The 24,242-nt window shown below is 34.4% G+C and overlaps 1 protein-coding gene across 1 annotated transcript; it reads right to left on the reverse strand.

Annotated features, from left to right (window-relative positions):
- Positions 1-17,599: 17,599 nt before the first annotated feature.
- On the reverse strand, positions 17,600-19,211 carry LOC108207684 (uncharacterized). Its single transcript, XM_017378117.1, has 2 exons — positions 18,494-19,211; positions 17,600-18,402 (listed from the first exon to the last, which is right to left on the reverse strand). The coding sequence occupies exons 1-2, from the start codon at positions 19,209-19,211 to the stop codon at positions 17,600-17,602; spliced, it is 1,521 nt and encodes a 506-aa protein (XP_017233606.1).
- Positions 19,212-24,242: the final 5,031 nt, after the last annotated feature.

The raw sequence follows: 24,242 nt of genomic DNA on the forward strand, positions 1-24,242 counted from the left end.
TTAACTTTAATTCATTAAAATGAATTAACTTAAAAACAAATATTTATGCTTAATTAATTTTGAAAAATACAAAATAAATACATATAATTATCTAAATGCATGGAGAATATTACAGGAGAGTATGCAGCACTTAGAAAATTATAGAGACACATATGAACATGCATAATTACACAGAAAAATTATCAGATAATTTACAAACAATTATATAAAAACTAATAAAATAGATATAATTACACAGAAAATTCACAAAAATATATAATAATATATATAATTCATATAAAATATATACAAAGAGAATCATGGCATATTTAACATCCCTAGCTCACAAACCAACTTAGAGAAAGTGGATTCATCAAGTGGTTTAGTGAAGATGTCTGCAATTTGATCAGCTGTGGGTACGAAATGTAACACCACAGTACCATTCATGACATGTTCTCGAATGAAATGATACCTGATATCTATGTGCTTGGTTCGGGAGTGTTGTACTGGATTGTTTGAAATGGCTATGGCACTGGTATTGTCACAAAATATTGGAATTTTGTCGATCGAAATACCATAATCATTTAATTGGTTTCTGATCCAGAGAATCTGAGCACAGCAACTGCCAGCAGCTATGTACTCAGCTTCAGCAGTAGAAGTGGACACGGAGTGTTGCTTCTTGCTGTACCAGGAAACCAATCGACGTCCTAGAAATTGACAACTTCCAGACGTACTCTTTCTGTCAATCCTGCAACCTGCATAATCAGAATCTGTATAGCCGGTTAAGTCAAAACCAGTATTCTTAGGGTACCAAATACCTAAACCAGGTGTACCCTTAAGATATCTAAAGATTCTTTTGACGGCTATAAGATGTGATTCCTTAGGATCAGCTTGAAACCTAGCACATAAACATGTTGCAAACATGATATCTGGTCTACTTGCAGTAAGATAAAGTAAAGAGCCAATCATACCTCGATAGCTTGTAATATCAACTTTCTTACCAGATTTATCCTGGTCAAGCTTTGTGGCAGTGGCCATGGGTGTCTTTGCCGGAGAAGAGTCTTCTAGATTGTACTTTCTTAGAAGATCTCTGACATACTTTGATTGGCAAATGAATATTCCATCTTCCTTTTGGCTTACTTGAAGACCAAGGAAGTAGGACAGTTCACCCATCATACTCATCTCATAGTTACTCTGCATTAACTTAGCAAATCTCTTGCACAAGTTGTCGTTAGTAGAACCAAATATAATATCATCAACATATATTTGAACAAATATCATATCATTATCATGCAATTTGTAAAAGAGAGTTTTGTCTATGACACCTCTAGTAAATTTATTTTCAATCAAAAATTCAGAGAGGGTGTCATACCATGTCCTTGGTGATTGCTTAAGCCCATAGACAGCTTTGAATAGGAAGTACACAAAATCAGCAAATTCTGGATTTTCAAAGCCAGGGGGCTGTTCCAGATATACTTCTTCTTCTAGCTTTCCATTCAGAAATGCACTTTTCACATCCATTTGATAAACTCTGAAGTTGGAGTGTGCAGCAAATGCAAGAAATATTCTGATGGCTTCAAGACGAGCAACTGGAGCATAAGTTTCATCGTAGTCAATTCCTTCTTCTTGAGAATAACCTTTTGCAACCAGTCTGGCTTTGTTTCTCACAACAATGCCATCACCATCTAACTTGTTACGGAAGACCCATCTAGATCCAATTGTAGACTTTCCTTTTGGTCTTGGAACTAGGGCCCAGACTTCTTGTCTCTCAAATTGATTGAGTTCTTCTTGCATGGCAAGAACCCAATCAGGATCAGCAAGTGCTTCGTCTATTTTCTTTGGTTCTAATTGTGAAAGAAAACCAGAGAATAGACATTCATTTGTCGTAGCACTTCTAGTCCTTACACCAACATCAGGATCACCAATAATCAGATCAAAGGGATGATCTCTGCTCCAGATCCTTTCCCTTGGAAGTTGTGTCCTTGATGATTCAGCAGTATCATCATTAGGCTGATGTGTATGACTAGTTGATCCACCAGCTCCCCCTGAGCTGTTGCCAGGTTGACTTGATGATCCACCACTAGTATTAGTGGAATCTCCAGCACTATTGCCATTTCCTCCACCATTGCCTGGATCATTATTATTGTTGTCATCACCTGTTGCAACCTCAGGTGGCACATCATCATCTGAATCAGAATCTGGATAGTTATCAAACTTCAGAGATTCAGATGGATCAGCAGATTGTAAACTTGGTAGTTTAGTGTCATCAAATGTTACATTGACACTAACTTTCACTGACAGAGTATCAATTACAAAAACTCTATAAGCATTATTTGTATAACCAACAAAAATTGCTTCAGATGCCTTTGGCTCAAACTTGTTCAAGTTCTCTTCACCATCCTTGAGAACATAACACTTGGCTCCAAAGACATGAAGATGTTTGACATAAGGTTTCTTGTTGTTATACAGATGAAATGGAGTTTTCATATGATCCTTGTTGATCAAAGTTCTATTTTGGGTATAGCAGGCAGTAGACACAGCTTCAGCCCAAAAGTACAGTGGAAGCTTTGATTCAGCAATCATAGTCCTTGCAGCTTCAATCAGTGTACGATTCTTTCTTTCGACGACTCCATTCTGCTGAGGAGTCCTTGGTGCTGAATACTGCCTTCTAATTCCCTTTTCAGAGTAAAAGTTGATTAGAGTTTGATTCTTGAATTCTGTGCCATTGTCTGACCTTACAGCTTTGACTGGCACACCTCTATCCAATTCAACTAACTTTATATGATCAATCACTGTCAACGGGGTTTCATCCTTAGAAGCCAGGAAGTAAACCCAAGTAAATTTTGAGAAGTCATCCACAATAACCAAGGCATATCTTCCTCCATCAATGGATGCAACATTCACAGGGCCAAACAGATCCATATGCAACAAATGAAGTGGATCTGTAATGGTATTGATGGTTTTGCCTTTGTGAGATGCTCTCTTCGCTTTTCCTTTCTGACAAGCTTCACAAAGATCATCAGATGAGAATTCCAGGGAAGGCAAACCTCTCACAAGATCTCTCTTGACTAGAGAGTTCATGGTTTTGAAGTTGAGGTGTGAGAGCTTCTTATGCCATAACCAACTATCTTCAGCAGACGCTTTGGCGTAGAAACAGTGAACTTCGTTTCCTGGTCCTGAAGATAAATCAGCTACGAATATATTGCCTTTCCTTATGCCACATAGTGAAGGACGCTTATCCTTGATATGTTTAATGATACATATCTCCTTTTCAAAATGAACATAATATCCTTTGTCACAGAATTGACTGACACTCAGGAGATTATGTTGAAGTCCTTCAACTATTGCAATATCTTCTATGATGATCCTTCCAATTTTGTACTTGCCATATCCCACAGTACGACCTTTGCTATTATCAGCAAAACTGACTGTAGGGCCAGCTCCTTCTCTTATGTCCTCCAGCAGGGATTTATTGCTAGTCATGTGCATTGACGCTCCACTGTCAAGCACCCAGGTAACACGAACAATTCCACTGGCACCCTGCAAAAGACAGCTTGATTAAACATTCTTTGGGACCCACACTTGATTGGGTCCAGCAAACTTAAAGAATTGATTTCTATCAGGTAATACAACAGAGCCCCTTGGACTGATACTTGGTTCAGACTTGACTGAACTTACTTCCTTAACAACAGCCTTATAAACCTTAGTTTTAGGCTTTGGAACATAAGTCTCCTTTCTCTTGTGAGAAGGACTAGCAGTCTTTGATCTAGCATGCTTGTTGTTTGTGTGTTGTCTAGGTGATGTGTTTTCATTTTTAGCATGCAAATTTTTAAAATATGCAGACATCAAATTGAAAGCACAAGTCATACAATTATCAACACCACAGTATTTATGACATGCATCAAAAGTAGGAGCAACAGGAATATCAGTCATCACAGTAGGAACGTCAACAGATTCTACTCTAACTCTGTTATTAGATTTAAAGTTCTCAGTAGAATGACATCTATTGTTCTTGTTCTTACTATTCACAAAATTATTGGGCTTGTTGAATTTAGTTCTCTCAGAGTTGACACCTAAACCAGCTTTAGGCAACCTAACATTGCCTTTTACTTTAATTGGTTTCAGGTTTGTCAGAATCTCATCTCTCATTTCATTACTCTCTTTCATTTTAAGGTCTTCCTGTTTTAGTTCATATCTAATGACAACAGGAGTCTCTAAAAGAGGTTCAGCTTCTGAGGTTTTAAACAAAGGTTTAAGGGAATCTTTCAAAACAAAAGGAATCCCTCTCTCTTCAGCACTCTTCTTAAAAGGAGTAATGTTGCTAGCCTTACCTACAGATTTGTTATAGTCAAAGCCTATTCCAACAGTTCTCTTGATCTCTTGTTTATCATTAAGTTCTTTGACTATCATGGAGGCATCCTTAAAGGCTTTACATTTCACTTTCTCTTCGTCTAGCTGAAGTCTTAAAGCAATCTCACCTTTCTCTAGAACTTTGACTTTAGCACATTGAAATCCTAAATCCATAGTCAATTGTTCTATTTTAGGTTTTAATACTTTCATCTCATTCATTTTATAAGCATGAATATCTAAGACTAAAGTATCAATTTTAAGATTGGCAGCTTTCAATCTTTTAATAGCATCATCTCTTTCAAGTCCTAATTGCATAAAAAGTTTAGGGCATGTAGGATCTACCTGAAAGCTTCCAGCAGGAGGAGGTGAAGATGATCCAGTAGTAGCCATGAAAGCAACATTCCCTAGCTGCTCCTCTTCATCACTATCTGTATCATCCCAGCTTTTGCCTTCTGCCAGATATGATTTGCTCTTGAAGCTTTGACTTCCAGAAGTACCATGATGCTTTCTAACCAGTGCATCATACTTCTGCTTCAGCTCATCATACGAATCCTTTCTCTTTCCTTGAACCTTGGGCTGCTTGCACTCAGTTGCAAAGTGTCCAGGTTCACCACAGTTGAAACATTTAAATTTACTTCTGTCCACCATCCCAGTCTTGTATCCTCCTTTGCTTGTTGAAGATGAATAGCCTCCCTTCTGAAACTTACTAACAGTAGGTTTGTATTTATAGGAAGGGTTCTTCCGGAATCTCATGTTTCCAAACTTCTTGGCAAACAGGGATAGAGATTGATCTTCTAACAGTTCCAGCTCTTCCATTGTATAGAACTCTTCGTCACCACTGGAAGAAGCAGTCTGACCCATCTCAGGTACAACAAACTCCTGAGTGGTTTTAGAAGGAACAACAACATCCTTCTTTTCTTCCGGTATAGGTGACTCAACAACTAGAGCCCTTGACTGGTTCTGTGTTTTACCCCAGCCATATCTCTGTTTACTCTGAACTTGCTCCAGTTCATAAGTTTTCAAAACTCCGTAGAGTCTTTCCAGAGAAATCTCATTCAGATCTCTGCTTTCCCTGATGGCAGTGATTCTGTGTTCCAGATGTTCAGGAAGGGTTAAGAGAAACTTCATGTTGACCTCTTTCTTGTCGTAGAATTTCCCATTCAGATTTAAATTATTTATCAAATTATTAAGTCTGATAAATACTTCTGAAATCCCTTCACCGGGATGGGAACCAAACTGTTCATACTGAGCCATCAGTATCTCTTTCTTGTTTTCCCTAACTTCCTCTGAGCCTTCATTGATAATCTCTAATGTATCCCAGATTTGCTTGGCGTTCGTACAATTTACAACAGCATTGTACATTACTGGATTTAGAGATTCAACCAAGATTAGTTGAAGAGCATCATCTAAGTTCATCTGATCACTCTCTTCATCTGTGTACTCAGAAAGTTCTTTCGGAATGACCTGATGAGGTATCAACACACCATCCTCTTCGTGTGCTAATATGACCTTCATCGGAGTAGTAACACCCTTGTCTAAAATCCCAATGTATTTTCTGTTTGCGGTGCGGAGGAATAGGAACATGTGCCTCTTCCATAGGCCAAAGTGTTCCTGGCTGAACGGTGGGATTTTGATGCTACTGATTTTTTGTGTACTCATATTTAAGGATTTGAAGTGAATAGTGTTTGGATGAGATTTGGATTTTTGAAAGAAAAATATTTTAAATCAGAATTAATTTTTGGAATAAAATTAATTCGAATAAAAAATATTTGGACGTTACAGAGTGTGTATAGGATCTGATACGGAAAAATGGTATCAACCGCTCTGATGCCAATTGTTAGGTCCTGAAACGATTGTAGAAGGGGGGGGGTTGAATACAATCGTCACTAAAAATCGCGGCGGAATAATCTGATTTGAATTAAACTTGTTAATCAGATTTTAATTAATTAATATAACAATGTTTTAAGTCGTTATATAATTAATAAGGTTCGTTTTAATGTCCACTAAAGTTCGTAGAATAAATTCGACAGGATGTATTCTAGTTTAGTGATTAAAACAACCGAGTGATCAAAGCACAGAAAACTGTGGATATAACAATTGCAAGTTACAAACAACTTGAAAGCTTTTACAATGCTTGAACACTTGGAAATGAAGAAGTGAGGCCATATTTATAGGCAAACCACTTAGATCTAGGTATGACATTGAAAGGAATGACTTTCTAGATTAGGAATGACTTAAAACAACAAAGCCATGCCAAACAAGAAGAAGGAATGACATAAACAAGCAATGTCATACTGCATAGGCACGGTATGACATTTTAAACTTGGTCATTAAGTCATTCGGTATGACTTACACATCAAAAGCCATGTAGAACACTTCGGTATGACATTTATATGTCATGATAACGCAAGTCATACACACAACTGCCAATGTCTGAATGGATGACACGGTATGACTTAATAAGTCATATCAGACAAAGCCTAAAGCAAGCAAACGGTATGACTTGTTAAAGCCATACGGACAATGTCTGTAGCACAGACACGGTATGACTTCTTGAAGTCATGCTGAGAAAGTCTAAAACAATGACACGGTATGACATTCTCTGAGAATGTCATGCCGAGTCATTTACTCAATAAAACCTATATATTTAATTGAATAAATACTCAATAATCACTCACTTAATTATATTAATTATATAAATTCATAAATTAAATTAATTCGAAGGTGAATTAATTTAATAAATAAATTATACAACTAATTTAATTATTTTGATAAGTGAAATAATTAAAGAAATATTTATTAAATTATATTTCTTCAACAACAGGGACTCCAGGCTTTGATGAATGTTGTAGATCTTTGTCAAGATTGAACGGCCACTTGTAGTTGATGCAGAATACTTAATTAGAGTAGCTGACACACAAATGTACTGTCTGGTTCATCTGTATCTAGCTGAATTAAATATTCTTTATCAAATAGACACTTGAGATGTGGCTTGTTCGTCGATTCATTGTCTTCGTAGTTCTTCTTCATTAGTAACAATAGTATGGAATCTTCTGAATATATAAAGTATTAAAACTTTATACCTTCTGGACTTCTGGACGTGCTACAAAGGATTATTTGTACACTGAGGCTTGAACATATTAATGAACTTCTTCCAGTGGTATGCAGCAGCATCCTGAAATTCCTCAGACATATAATTTCAATAATTCACTTGACGTTCTTCGTACGGATTCCTTCAACAGTACTTGCTATTTACCTTGCTTTCTTATCAGAGTTGAGTTGGTACCTCTTTAATTACAAATAGGCTGAACATATGCCTTTCACAGTAGTAACTTTATAAATTAGCACAGCACACTTATTCCAATTATATAGTAAATTGTTCTCCAAATCTGTATCAATTAGGGTTATATGTTTATACAATCTTTGGAGCTTATGAATTGCTTGTTGGTATGAGTTTGATTTGGGATGAAAATATAAAACAGGAGTAATAAATTATAATAATTCTTAATTAATGGGTTATGAATAGTTTAGGATTTGAAAGATAAATTCTTATGTAATTAGAGAATTTGGAACAGAATTTAGTTGAATCTAGAATATATAATAAAAGTTGAGAGTAAGTTAGAAATCAAAGGATAAGCTTGGATTTAGCTTATCATTAATCGGAAATTTACAGCATAAGATGGATTGGAAATAGAAAGATGGAATGATATTAATACAAATATTAATGGGATAATTGCTCAATATTAATAAATAATAAAAATTTGGACTAAGTAGAGTGGATTGGTTCGGATTACTAGTGAAAGTGGGAAGCATGGGTGTTGTACATAATTTACTATCTCATAACCATATTGTTGTAAATTTAGAAGATTTAGTATAACATTTTAAGATAGTGTGAAAGATCAGTTACCGAACAAATATTCTTGATATTAACTCGTGAATATAAGGAGTAGAATATTTGAAATCATTATTTCCTTTATAATATAGATTTCTAAATTATTATTTTGTGTGACTTAGAATATTTAATATCCGGAAGGACGGAGCCTGAGTATATGTGATAATTACAAAAATATCTCAAAGCTAAGGACGACAGGCAAGTTCACTATCCCTGTCTTGACATGAAATTTTCGTGCCTATTTCATAATTTTGTGAAAAGTGTTGATTGTGAAAATATTATATTTCGTACCATTGTGATTCGAGAAAATACTCCGTTTTATTTTGAAGGCTTTACAGATATTGTTCACATATTACTTTCTATAATTCGAGCCCTCCCATTATTCGGGAATGAGCTGATCCTATAACATTATTATTTTGAATCTTCGAAACTTGATGTGAATATATTGCAGTGATGATCTCAATTTACTTCTTTTGGAGATCATCTTATCCTTTGGAATCGAGTTCTTGCAATTATCTTTCGGTTTTACCTTCGGGTAATATTTGTTATGACGAAAGGGTGCATTGTTCGCACTTCTTTGATAAAGATGAGTAGTGATGATTGAGAAGTGTTTGTTTCGGAAAATTTTCTTGTATTCGGAGGAATCTGTTCAAGCTGGTCAACACGAATTTATTAAATTCGTGGTAGAGTTGAAATTGACTATCTGGTATGGCAGATAGTAGGGTTCCAGTGTTAAACCCTGATGCTAGCAAAGAGAGTGTTGGTGTGTCTTCAGTGGTTACGATCAGACCACTAGGACTACACAGGAGAACGGTATTCACGAAATGGTGCTGATCGAGCCATGTAGTGTTACCGAGAGGTGGAAGACCAGCATTTTCTTTTCTTGAAATTGTGTTGTCATTTGATGGTAACTGTTTTGTTACTTTGACATGAATTGTCTTACCTGTTTTATTCGCATATTTTGTTAATTGTTGTTTTGTGCTATGTGGATTTGCTGAGCAATTAGTTGCTCATTCTTGCATCTACTTTATTCCTTTTGAGCAGTAAAGGGTGAGTATGGCACAACTCAAGAGAACCGCCCGGAAACGGGTTTTGGCAAGGAAAAAAGAGAAGGCACATCATATGAGCTGATGCTGCTAGGCAATGCTGTTGGGTGGTACCAACTATAGTTATTATAGTCGTCTATAATCAGACCTGCCATTATGTAATAAAGTTAGACTTGGTAGTAGTGTTGTGGACGAGCGACCCTGGACTTGTGGGGCAAGAGTTGGTTTGTATAATATTAAAATGTAATGTAAGTGTTGTTTTGAGCCAGATGTTTAGTGACGGACCAGATCTGCGGGATGCGGATCTGGGGGCGTCACAAGTTTGGTATCAGAGCTGTAGTTATATCCTTAGGATTTGAGAAACCCTAGGAATATAACAAGCGAGAATGATACGGAGTTTAAGATAGGTGCTCTAGTTAAACCTATCTCATATTTTAGAGTACATACATAATTTAAGCAAAGGGGTTAGTAAACCCTATGAGTATATGTATCTATAGTTACGAGCAATCGTTGTAGTAGTGACTATTAGTAAAGATGTTTGTTGTAAGGTTACATGGCTAATTCTGATCCATTGATGGAGATTGAGATGATAGATATCGAGTATGAGAATTTTTCTAAACAGATATTAGAGCCACCAGTATTTGAGATCATTAACTTAGTATCTGAGGAAATGAAGGATAGAGAATCTTTTAAGTTCACTGAGAATGATGGGATGAATATCTTTCCATCTTTACCTGAGTTGACATTTGTTCGTACTTTGACCACTTCCTTTTAGGTTACCACTTCAAAAAGAAAAGAGAAATGTTCAAGTTGCTAAAGTTTTAGAGTTTTCAAAAGAAAAGGTGCAACCTTTAAAGTTTCTAAAAGTTTTCCAAAAATATGCAGCTTTGAATCAACTCGTCTTTTCAACCAAAATATGCAACCTGTTTTCAAAGTTTTGTACTGAGTATTTTACAAAATTGCACCTTGTTGTACCTTTAGATAAATCTTGCATTTTGTATAATGAGACCTATCAACCTGTTTTGTCTACTTTTATAGATTACGATGGATTTAAACCTGAATGACAACCTTGTGGATGAATCAATACTAGATGCTTTACCTGAATTTCAACCCAGACCCAGTCTTGTTCAATTACTTGTTGATCTTCTTCAATGACATACCCAGAATTTTCAAAACAATCCTGAAAGAAGTTCTTTAAGCCAGCTTACTAAACTCATTATTTATTTCAAATCTTGCAAGTCTTTGTAAACCCAGAGTTTAAAAAAAGACTGTAGATCCCGTTGAGGCCAAGATATGGCTAAGAGAAATGAGAAGACTTTTGAAATAGTTGACGTAGAAGGGGATAAGAAAACTATCTTTGATGCTTATATGCGTAATGTAGAGGCTAATTATTGGTGAAAAGATAAGCGAATTCTCAAAGGATCTAATGTGAATATCATGGACTAGAGTTACAAAGTTATTCCTTAAAAAAAAAATATTTTTATAAACACCAAGAAAATCAAACGGAGCTCAAATTTCTAGAGCTCAAGCAAGAGAATATGTCAGTAGCTCATTACAAATCTAGGTTTATCGCACATGGGATTTATTCTGCATCAAGTAAATACGGACGGAAATAAAGCGAGTCGTTTACAGTCGGGCTAAGAGCTCTGGATTCAGAATAGGGTTACTGTTCTCGAGGTTGCTAATTATGCGAAGTTGGCGCACAAAGCTTGTATCGTTGAGTCAAGTAGTGAGTTGTTTAGCAAAGAGAAAGTCGATTGGAAGCGGAAACCCCCGCAAATAATCAAAATGTTGGGAAGAAACCTTGGAATCATGGTGTGAAGAAACCTTTTGTGAAGTAAGAGATGCAGCGAACAGAGAATACAGGTAATATAGAAGATAATCAAAGGTTTAGAACTTCGAAAACCGCGAACGCGTTACAAGGGAGCCCCCGTTGCCTGAGTATAAGATCTGTGGAATACGTTATTTATGAATAATACTACGTTTCACACCGTTTCGGCCCAAGTTGACATCAAATCTCATTTTTAAAAACTGAGAAGTTTATTCTGTATCTTGAATCCTTCTTTTGTTTGGAAGTGATTGCTCCTAATAATCAATATTCTTTTTCGATGTTACAGAATCTTTTGTGATTCATGATTTAATATTCGAGAATTGGAATAAATACATATCGCAAAAATGATCTCAATCTAATAATTCTAAGAGATCGTTCCAGATTTGATCCTATTTTCGATTCTATCCACTGAAAATCTTTGATTTGTGATTAAAGGATGCGTTGCTCGCATTCCTTGGAAGAAGTGTGTTGAGAAATAATTATGGTAGATCAAGTTTGTCCAAATAGTGAGATAACGATTGAAAAAGCAAATCTTAGAGATAAATCTTATTTCCTTGATATTTCTTCAATCTGATTGGGATGAACAACCCTAATTATAGGGGGCACAAGGTATACCTGTCTGTGTGATAGGAGTTGGATGGGACGCCATCACTTGTGTGTGTTGTGATTACAAGAAGGTTAACAACCTTTAGTAGTGTCTTAATTTGGACACACAACACTTGGTTCATTTGATCATATTGCTCTCCCAGTCATCCTTTCATTTCAAACGGAAGCTATTTTGAAAACTCATTGACCGGTGATTACCATCATGAAAGATTTCTATATATCCAAGAAAGTTTTAATATTCTTATTTCCTTTAAGTTCTCTTCAAAATGCTCAGATTTCAATTTCTTTAATTTTGTTCTTTTCAAATATATAGTTTTTTTTTCTTTCTTATAAAAGTGCTCTAAGAAAGTCTTGTATGGAGACATCAAATCCAGACCCTCTAATTTGAGGATTGTTACATTGGTTATCGAAAGCTAAAAAAAAAAAGATGACTCTTTACCTAAGATTGATGATTTTTTCTTTTTTTTAATCAGTTGAAGGGAGCATCTTACTTTTCAAGATAGACTTGAGATCTGGATACCATCAGTGAAAGAATCAGATCTAAGAATGTACCTCAAAAGGTCTTTAGGACCCGATACGGACATGATGAGTTCTTAGTGGTACCTTTTGGATTATTGACTAAGGCACCTACAACATTTATGGATATTACGAATAGAATACTTAAGAAATATTTGGATAAGTTCATCATTGTTTATCAAAGATATTTTGATTTATTCTAAGACGAAAGAAGACCATGTTGAGCATCTTAGGATAACTTGGATAATTCGGAAAAAGAAAAGTTATATGCAAAATTTTTGAAAGGTGAATTTTGATAGAGCAAGTATAGTTTTAGGGCATATTGTTTCTAAAAAAAAGAAATGTCGCTATATCTCTTAAAGATTAAGACCCTATCAAACTGGGATAGACTAAGGACCCGAACAGAAGTGAGAAGTGTTCTTGGGTTGGCAGGATATTACAGAAGATTTGTGAAAGATTTCTTTAAGATTGCAACCCCTTTGACCAAATTAACTAGAAAAGAAGAGAAGTTTGAGTGGACCCCTAAGTGTGAGGAAAGTTTTCAGGAATTAAAGAAGAGACTAATATGGCCCATGTGTTAACCTGGCCTGATGAAACAAGAAATTTTATGGTCTGTAGTGATGCATTTTATAAAGGATTAGGATGTGTTCTTATGCAACATGGAAAAGTGATAGAGTATGCTTCTAGACAACTTAAGGATTAAGAGTTGAGATATCCTACCCATGACTTAGAATTAGCTGCTATAGTATTTACCTTAAAGATTTGGCGATATTATTTGTATGTACGGATCATAAGAGTTTAAACTACTTGTTTTCTTAGAAAGAGTTAAATATTAGACAATGAAATGGTTAGTATTAATAAAAGACTATGATTGTACTATTAACTATTACCCAGGGAAGGTGAATGTAGTTGCTGATGCATTAAGTAGAAAAGAAAGCGTTAATGTGATGTCCTTACCAAAGGAATTGAAAAAAAAAAAGGAAAATCTAGGATTGAAGATTAAGGATCCAGAGCGTAAGGATGTAAAGATTTTTGAAATGATAATACAACCAGATTTGTTAGAAAAATCAAAAAGAGTCAAGATTATATGATTGAGGAAAAGCGTTATGGGTTGTCAGGAGATGAGTATTTAAGTGTAAAGGATGATAAAGGGATTGGAAGATTTGCAAACATGATTTGGATTCCTAACATGACGTATCTTAAAAGAGATATTCTAAGCGAAGGACACGAATCAAGATATTCTATTCACCCGAGAAGCACCAAGATGTACAAGGATTTAAATAAGAATTATTGGTGGCCTAACATGAGAAGAGAAATCCCCTGATTGGGTAAGTAAATGTCTGACTTTTCAAAAAAAAAAAAAAATGAAAGTAGAGCACCAGAGACCTAGTAGATTATTGCAGCCATTAGAGATCCCAGGATGGAAATGGGAACACATCATCATGGATTTTATAGTTGGATTACCAAAGAATCGAGCTAGTCATGATGCTATTTGGATAATTGTCAATAGGCTGGCGAAATCTGCACATTTCCTTCATATTAGTGAAAAGTACACAATAAAAAGATTAGTAAAGCTATATATGAATGAGGTTGTGACAAGACATGGAATGCTAGTGTTAATTGTTTCAGATAGGGATGCAAGATTCACTTCAAGATTTTGGAAAGCTTTTCAAGAATATTTCGGGACTAAGCTCAATCGAAGTACTACATATCATCCCCAGACAGATGGGCAAAGTGAAAGAACAATACAAACCATAGAGGATATATTAAGAGCTTGTTCTTTGGATTTTAAAGGAAGCTGGGAAGATCACTTACCTTTATTGGAATTTCCTTACAACAATAGCTAACATTCTAGCATAAGAATAGCTCCTTATGAAGCATTATATAGCCGAAAGTGTAGATCACCTCTTGTTTAGGATGAAGTTGGAGAGAAAAATATTTTAAGACCCGAATTAGTCCAACAAACCACCCAGTCAATTGAAAAGATACGCAAAAGAATGGTTGCAACTTAAGACAGACAAAGAAGTATGCGGATTTAGGAAGGAAAGAGAAAACATTTGATGTTGGAGAAAAAGTACTTATGAAGGTATCACCCTGGAAAGGAATAATCAGATTTTGGGAAAAAAAAAACAAAAAAACAAATTAAATCCAAGATATGTTGGATCCTTTGAGATTTTGAGAAAATTTAGAGCTGTGTCATATCAACTAGCTTTACCTCCAAATTTACAACACATCACGATGTATTCCACGTATCTCTTCTAAAAGCTTATCAGACCGACGATCGACATGTTCTGTATTATGAGCCAATAAACCTTCAGCCGAATTTAACATATGAAGAGAAACCAGTGAAGATTGTAGATTCAAAATATCAAGAACTAAGAAATAAGAAATAAGAAATAAGAAAGTAAAGTTATTTAAGGTAATTTGGCAAAATCAAGCAGTGGAAGAAGCTATTTGGGAACTTAAAGAAGCCATGAAACAAATGAAAAAAAAAAAAAGAAGAAGAAGAAATGCCCGGAGTTGTTCCTGCACCAAATATGATTCCGAGGTCGGAATCCTTTAAAGGAGGGAAGGATGTAACAACCGCAAATTTTCAAGTACGTGAATAAATCGATCACTAAATTTTATGCGGCTAAAATTAGTATTTAAATAAAATGTGAAATTATTGGTACGTAAAATATTTAAGGCTGGTATGGGATTAGATTATATTTTTGGGCTAGCAAATTAAATTCAGTTACGTACCATTAAAATTTAATATTTGTTATGTAAATAATTAGTAGACGTAAAGTTTTAATTATACGACCCGATAATAGATAAATGTTACGGGTTAGCTAAAATAAATATTTCGTTGTGATTAATTAGTTTCAAAATATTTGGAAGATATTAGAATAATTATTTAACTAGTTATTTTAGTATAGCTTTATAAAAATTCGAATAATATATTATTTTTAGCTATATTTAAAATAGGTAGCGTTAAATAAGCCGGGATCGGGATATTCGAAAATAAATGAAGCAAAAGCATGAATTTTCCAGAATGTTACCTGCCCAAGTTACAAAACCTGGTGCCCAAGTTGTACACGTGGTGCCCAAGGTTTTTGTATTGTGTGAAGGCCAAGTAATCTTGTGATTAAGGTTAAAAAATGATTAATTAAAATGGCTAATTGTAATTAATAGTTGGCTATAAATAGCTTGGGAATAATTGAGGCATTTGAGAAAAATCATCAAGGGGAGGACTTTTTGAATCTGGAACAACACAAACAGGAGCAAAGTTAAAGGAGAGATTTTGTAGCAGAAAATCTAATTTAATACGGTAATTGCATCTTTAACTCATCTTCTTCCTTATTTAAGGATATGAGTATTTTAATTTAAGAAGAAAAAAAAAACTTTAGTGGTGATATATATATAACCACATGGATTCCTTTTTCTTTTACACTGCTGCTTTTACACATACAGTAGTAACTTTATAAATTAGCACAGCACACTTATTCCAATTATATAGTAAATTGTTCTCCAAATCTGTATCAATTAGGGTTATATGTTTATACAATCTTTGGAGCTTATGAATTGCTTGTTGGTATGAGTTTGATTTGGGATGAAAATATAAAACAGGAGTAATAAATTATAATAATTCTTAATTAATGGGTTATGAATAGTTTAGGATTTGAAAGATAAATTCTTATGTAATTAGAGAATTTGGAACAGAATTTAGTTGAATCTAGAATATATAATAAAAGTTGAGAGTAAGTTAGAAATCAAAGGATAAGCTTGGATTTAGCTTATCATTAATCGGAAATTTACAGCATAAGATGGATTGGAAATAGAAAGATGGAATGATATTAATACAAATATTAATGGGATAATTGCTCAATATTAATAAATAATAAAAATTTGGACTAAGTAGAGTGGATTGGTTCGGATTACTAGTGAAAGTGGGAAGCATGGGTGTTGTACATAATTTACTATCTCATAACCATATTGTTGTAAATTTAGAAGATTTAGTATAACATTTTAAGATAGTGTGAAAGATCAGTTACCGAACAAATATTCTTGATATTAACTCGTGAATATAAGGAGTAGAATATTTGAAATCATTATTTCCTTTATAATATAGATTTCTAAATTATTATTTTGTGTGACTTAGAATATTTAATATCCGGAAGGACGGAGCCTGAGTATATGTGATAATTACAAAAATATCTCAAAGCTAAGGACGACAGGCAAGTTCACTATCCCTGTCTTGACATGAAATTTTCGTGCCTATTTCATAATTTTGTGAAAAGTGTTGATTGTGAAAATATTATATTTCGTACCATTGTGATTCGAGAAAATACTCCGTTTTATTTTGAAGGCTTTACAGATATTGTTCACATATTACTTTCTATAATTCGAGCCCTCCCATTATTCGGGAATGAGCTGATCCTATAACATTATTATTTTGAATCTTCGAAACTTGATGTGAATATATTGCAGTGATGATCTCAATTTACTTCTTTTGGAGATCATCTTATCCTTTGGAATCGAGTTCTTGCAATTATCTTTCGGTTTTACCTTCGGGTAATATTTGTTATGACGAAAGGGTGCATTGTTCGCACTTCTTTGATAAAGATGAGTAGTGATGATTGAGAAGTGTTTGTTTCGGAAAATTTTCTTGTATTCGGAGGAATCTGTTCAAGCTGGTCAACACGAATTTATTAAATTCGTGGTAGAGTTGAAATTGACTATCTGGTATGGCAGATAGTAGGGTTCCAGTGTTAAACCCTGATGCTAGCAAAGAGAGTGTTGGTGTGTCTTCAGTGGTTACGATCAGACCACTAGGACTACACAGGAGAACGGTATTCACGAAATGGTGCTGATCGAGCCATGTAGTGTTACCGAGAGGTGGAAGACCAGCATTTTCTTTTCTTGAAATTGTGTTGTCATTTGATGGTAACTGTTTTGTTACTTTGACATGAATTGTCTTACCTGTTTTATTCGCATATTTTGTTAATTGTTGTTTTGTGCTATGTGGATTTGCTGAGCAATTAGTTGCTCATTCTTGCATCTACTTTATTCCTTTTGAGCAGTAAAGGGTGAGTATGGCACAACTCAAGAGAACCGCCCGGAAACGGGTTTTGGCAAGGAAAAAAGAGAAGGCACATCATATGAGCTGAAGCTGCTAGGCAATGCTGTTGGGTGGTACCAACTATAGTTATTATAGTCGTCTATAATCAGACCTGCCATTATGTAATAAAGTTAGACTTGGTAGTAGTGTTGTGGACGAGCGACCCTGGACTTGTGGGGCAAGAGTTGGTTTGTATAATATTAAAATGTAATGTAAGTGTTGTTTTGAGCCAGATGTTTAGTGACGGACCAGATCTGCGGGATGCGGATCTGGGGGCGTCACACACATAAGTCACCGTGAACCAGTTCCAGCACTCGGTGTGCTCTGTAACTTGTCTTAGCAGGGAACGACTTTCTAACTTGCTTTGACATCAAGCAACCTGTGCATGTCTCCTTTGGTTGAGCAATAACAGGAAAATCTCGTGCCATTCTGTTTTTTGACATCAAAACCATTGCTGAAAAATTAACATGTCCTAAACGGGAATGCCATAGCCATGCTTCTTCATCTTGTTTAGTTAACAGACATATATCATTACTGTTTTCGATAAGGATTTTATATAGTCTATTCCCAGACCTCTTCACTTTCATGATAAGTTTTGCATGTTCATCATATACCCAGAGAAAAAGACCATGTAATACAACTCTATTCCCTTCCTCGGATAATTGGCCCAAGCTTATAATATTATTGCAGAGATTTGGAATATAGTATACCTCTTTCAGAAGCTTTTCCTCCCCGTTTTTGCACTTGAAAGCCACCATTCCTTTGCCTCGTATATCAACGTATGACCCATCGCCAAAACGTACACGTCCTGTCACTGTTTCATCAAGCTGCTTAAACTTAGAACGCAGACCCGTCATGTGATTACTTGCTCCATTATCCAAGTACCAAATGTTTGAATCCTTCCTGTCTTCATTCGAACCCAACTTTGCCACAGTGTTTGTTTCGTTTAGCAGTATGACACCGTCCCCTTTACCCTCGCACTTTGCCATTAATAGTGCTGGTTCTTCGTCTTGTGTCTGTGAAATGTTTACTTCTTCAACTCTGTTTCCTTTCTCTCGTCGTGATGGCTTTCTACACTCAGCTGCATAGTGGCCATAGATATTGCAATTGAAACACTTAACTTGACTTTTGTCTCTTGTTCCACTACGTCCTTCTTTTGCCACGCCATGTACTGCCACCACTCCGATTTTTTTGACTCGTTCGTTTCTCCCATTCTTCCCTTGTGAGTAATAGCTTTCCTTCAGTCTCTCTCTTCAACCATTCATCCTCTGTAAGTAACAATTGTCCACTGTTAGGCTCAGACTGTCCTCGCAAACGTTCCTCATGAGCCTTGAGTGAACCCACTGTTTCTTCCACCGTCATAGTCTCTAAGTTCCCAAACTGCTCGATCGTTGAGGCAATTTGGAGAAATTTTTGAGGAACAGCCCTTAACAACTTCTTTACCACATATGCTTCCTTAACCTCTTCTCCCAGAGTTCTGATATTGGCCACGATTCCACTTAACTTTATACAGAAATCATCCAACTGCTCGTTGTCTTTCATCTGCAATGCTTCAAATTCTCCTTTAAGAGTTTGCACCTTTGCTTTCTTGACACGCTCTGCACCAAGACACATCGTCTTCAAGGCTACCCACGCCTCCTTGGCTGTTTTCTTATCTGCCAGTGACAGTAGGATGTCTTCAGGCAATCCTTGATAAATAACGGCCAGTGCAACTTTGTCTTTCTTTTCTTCCACCTTCGTGTTTTGGTCTTTAGGTTCAATCGCTTCCCACACGCCGTGAGCTTGCATATAAACCTTCATTTTGAGAGCCCAGGCCGTGTAGTTACTTCTTGACAACATTGGGTAACTGAGGCCAACACCCCCTTCCTTCAGCTTGTTTCCTGCTTCCATCGCTGCTGCTTAAAACACCGTCGTAGTAACCTCGCTCTGATACCAAGTATAGGAGGAAAATCTACACGTTAAACTTCCCAGGCTAATACTTGTGTGTATAGAGCAATACAGAAATGAGTGTTTAGATAGAAACAGAGAAAACAAGAATTGAAAATGTAAACACCATTCTCATTATTTCGAAACTAAAAGCAACAGAATATATATATAGTGCAGACTACTACTACGAGATAAGTACTAACAAAACTAACATACTAAAGTCTATCTAAAATCCCTCTACTACTTATCTTTATTAAGCTGAACTCCTGCAAACTCTGAGGCCGTTATAAAGCACTCATCGCACCATACGACTCTGCATGCATGCAAAGACTCCTACTGATATACCAACTACTGCTACTTAGTTTAGATTAAACCAACAGATGCTGATAGTGTGCTCCTCGCATGTTAAAACTCTTAACTTTCATAACAATCTAGGCCGGCCAGTTGAATCCTGTTCTCATTCTTGAGAATCTAGAATTGACTAGTATTATTTTGATTACACTAATGTATGATAATTTTCAGTGAAAGATGAAGGATGTCGGCTAGTGCCTCCAAAAAGTCTCAGCTTACACAATTGTGATGCCTACTCTATGCATGATATAGTTCTAAGCTGTTTGGACAAGCTTTTATTTGAGAATCTAAAGGCTTATTTTCTGAAAAAATTGTACTCCCTCTTCCACGGCACGTTCCACACCACTTAAGCTACTTTTTATCACGCATTTTGAAAGTCTTATAAAATATAGTTTTATAACATTATTTTAAAAAAAAATCACTGAACAAAAATTTGAAGTTTAAACTTTTATTTAAAAAAATAACTAAAAAAACGTTATACAACTATATTTTATATAAGTCTCAAATGCGTGTAAACACTGAACATAAACAGCCTGCTGAGATGGAGAGAATATATTTTTTTAAGTTTTTCAGATATAAATATTAAGGAGGGGTTTTGTATTCGTTATTTAGTAAAAAAATAAGTACTTATTTCAGAAAAAATAGAGTTTAATATATATTTTTCCAGAAATATGATCTTTAATCCAGAAATACAAAATTAGCAAAACAGACACTTCTTCTGGGCTTTAAGCTGGAGCAGAAGAGGTTGATTATTAGCTTTCCGGTGGCGAAGAATCTGAATCCCATGTTCACATGCTCGCGCTGTATCACCTAATAAGTTGCGCAAGAGGTGAAGGAAAACTCACAGCCAATAATTCAAATAATGTAGCTTTCCCGTGACCTGGTTGATTGGAATTGTTAACTAAAATTCGTTCTGAGTGTAGCAGTTATCTCTCTCTGCGCAAAGTCTTAAATTTCTCTACGTTCTTGAACTAGTTGTTTTTATTATTCGGGAGGTTTTCATCCGTTTCTACCGGTAAAAAATTCTAAACTTTTTTATTTGTTTTAATTAATAGTTAATTTATTTCTTCTCATAATCTTCTTTTTCAGGGAAAGACTTCTATATTTTTGATTAGATTTGGTTTGTTTTTTCTATATCTTCGTCATCGGAATTTTCGGTTTACTTTCTTACTCGCTTCAAGGAGCTTATCATATTCAAGAGTTAATCTTTTCGACTATCAAATCTATTTTTTTTTAATCTGTTTTCAGTTTCCTTTTATTTCAGTTTTCGACTTATATTTTCAAGTTGTTTTCTCTCCTTGATGTTTGTTTTCGTTTTTAAATTGTAAGTCAGGGACTTCCTTTCAAAAAAAAATAAAATAAAAAATTGTAAGTCGGGGACTTGATTTGGTGATGTATGAAATCGCAGTTCTGATCGATAGCTCAAACTATAGCTCCATTAGAGATGAAAGGGTATCAATAATTTTACGAGAATGCATGAAATGAATACTTGTATTTGTATTTACTATTTGTTCGACTCGAGTACAGATACCTATGATTTTTCATTATTAGATTAAAAAAATTTATACATGCGAGTTACTTAACATACTATCAATATATTTTTCAGTATATTGATCATCGATCATGATTATATTGGTATAATATGCTATCAGTATACCGATCATGTTGATTACATAAGGTTATCTCTGATCATACAATTTTTTAGCTAAAAATAGATCATAAATATAATAAAATGAATTACAAAAAATATTAAAAAAATAAAATCAAGTCCAATCAAGATTCCACAGGCTTAATATTTAGCTAATGTTGATTATGAATTTCAAAACTTGTAAATTATTATAAGATTTTTTTATTTATATTAATCTATTATATTTAAAATATAACTTAGGCAGCCAACTTTGTTATTCTAGCCAACCGTAACACTAACCAGTTTCTGTTTAACTGATCGTGCTAGCGTGTGTAGTGTTTAACCACTGAGTACAAGTAAACACACTCACATGCAAGGAACATGCAACCTTTAAATTACACATCGTATGTTCTCCTCTCCTGTCTCCAAAATTAGCTGACATCTATCCACCCGTCGAGGAAGCTAAATTTATGAACTCTTGGATTTTTTGTTAACATTGTGTCAATTTTTAAGTCATGATTGCGTAGGTGCCTCGTAACGTCCGTATCAATGACTTCAATGCTTCAGCCTTCATAGCAGGATCAGCATTCAAAATTTATTATTTCAGTTCATGTTTTTTTTTAATGGACGCTCAATTTGTAATAACAATCAGGCAAATCGATAATATACTTAAACTACAGGTTTTAGAACATGAAATTCCACCCTTATTACCCCGTGTTGTCTTTTTAAGAAAATAGTTTGTTCCAAAATAATAATTATTATCATATTTTCACATTATTTTTATGAAAACTTTAAAACTATTTTTATTTACAACTCATTATATGTTCATAAATTGTCATTTAATACAATAATTAATGAAATCTATGAAAATAATGTACCGGATTATATTTCGAGTCCTTATATTTCAAGATAGATGACTTCTATAAAAGAGACAGCAAAATAGGACCACATAAGGACGGAGTGAGTAGCGTATTAAACTTTCAATTACCTGATAATTCTTTTGAAGTAGGTGTGACTGTGTGAGAGTGAGAGTCGTGCTAGATTCAAGTCCCATGCACCGGAACATTGGTCTCTAATATAAGTAGTCGATTAATTTTTTTAGTATGAGATATTTTGAAAGAAAGTCAAAAATAAATTAATACCAGCTTAATCACGATCAGAACAAACAATATCAAATATCACATAATGGGTGTTGCAAGAGAACTCTATTTTGTTAAGATTATTACAAAACGAAACTAATGAAACTTAAAATTTAGATTACAAAATTATTTTATGTTTAATTTAAACGACAACATGCATCTTATTTTTTTTTAAATTAATAAAAAATAATGCATGTTCTAAACAGGAAAAAAATAATTGAAGACGCTGAAACAATAACAAAAAATCGGAAGCGACATATTCTGCACCGCAACACAAAGTTGTTAATTCATTTAGTTTTTATGATATCCAAATGTTTGATTGATCAACGAATATATTCGTTCATGAGCCTGCAAAGTCATAGAGGTGCTAATGTTATATATAGACTGGAGTATCTGCTTACTACGTGTTTACCAGCGTAAATATTACGAGTTCTAAGAAACTTTGCTACTAAACTTTACATCTCTTTATGGCGGAAAAAAAAAAAAAAGACTTTACATCTCTTGTCATTTTGACTACCAATTTATAATACTAATGTGAAATTGTGAATAGTAGATCGTGGTTTAACTATCCGGTGAGGACCGTCAGGTGAGGCCTTGAGAGTGTATTAAATAATATCAATATTATTAGAGTTCGAATAAATTAAGGGGATATACGTTTAAAATTATAATGTTTTTACATTTTCAATGTAAAACTGATATTTGTAGATGATCAATCAGTTGTGCGGGGTTTTCTTCGAATATATACCTATTGATTTATCACTAAGACATTTAATGTTTCGGTTTTACTAAATTCAATCATTTTTTTAATAATTTGTATCTTTCAATATTATTCCCTCCATTTTAAATTAGATGCGTACAATTAAGGATATATTAACCGTATAATTATATAATTTATTTTAAATTTTTATTCCTGTAAATAATAATTTGAATATGAATTATTTTGTTATAAAAATTATAAAATAAAAATTACAAAATAAATACATTATAAATTGTGTATGTAAAATCAACCAATTCATCTCATTTGAGGGAATAATATTTAATTTATTTCATCACAAATCAAATGAGGAAATTAGGCCTACATATTTTATGTCAGATAGTAATGGGTCAAGAATCTAGCTAGACATATGAAATGGAAATAAATCGGGTAGTGAATTAAAAAAGGCTGGCATTAAATAAAACTGAGAAGTGATGACGTGATATTAACCTGCACGTAGTTCTAGCAATGTCCCATGAGTGTGCAGGAAAGTAGTACTGTACTACAGTATTAGGTTGTCTTAATATATGTGGATGGTAGATGGAAGTTTGACTTTACAAGCGATAAAAGAATTGACTGGTAGGCGTGAGAGTAATATGCAGCTACTGCCTTGTCTGATCATATTGATCATACATGTTATAATCACCTTTCTTCTATCCCATCTCAAATGACCCTTCCCCTTTGCACTTGCATCACTAGCATCTGCCGGTGCCTTCTAACAACATATTTCTTGTCAATTTAATGATAATATTCATTTTCATATTTTTGCCGTATATATGCAGGGAAGGATAGCTAGATTTTATTTTTGTATAATTGGATTGAATTTAAGATTTAAATCCTAATTTTAGCAATAATCATATAGTCATGTAGCAAAGTATTAGTTATTTTATTTTCTACACATAATAATTTGAGATGAAAAAAATATATTCGTTGTTTCTCGGTTGAATAAAAATTTAACAAAAATATTATTTTTTTTATAATGTAAATTACATGAAGAAAACTAAACTGACTATTATTTTAGATATACAATTTTTAAGTAACGTACTCAAGGCTCAGGCCTTAATTAATGTGGTGAAGGGGCCATAAAACGACAGTATTCTAAGGTTGTATACTCACGAATCACA

This window comes from Daucus carota, chromosome 2, assembly GCF_001625215.2.
Source record: "Daucus carota subsp. sativus chromosome 2, DH1 v3.0, whole genome shotgun sequence".
In the NCBI taxonomy this organism is placed as follows: Eukaryota; Viridiplantae; Streptophyta; class Magnoliopsida; order Apiales; family Apiaceae; genus Daucus; species Daucus carota.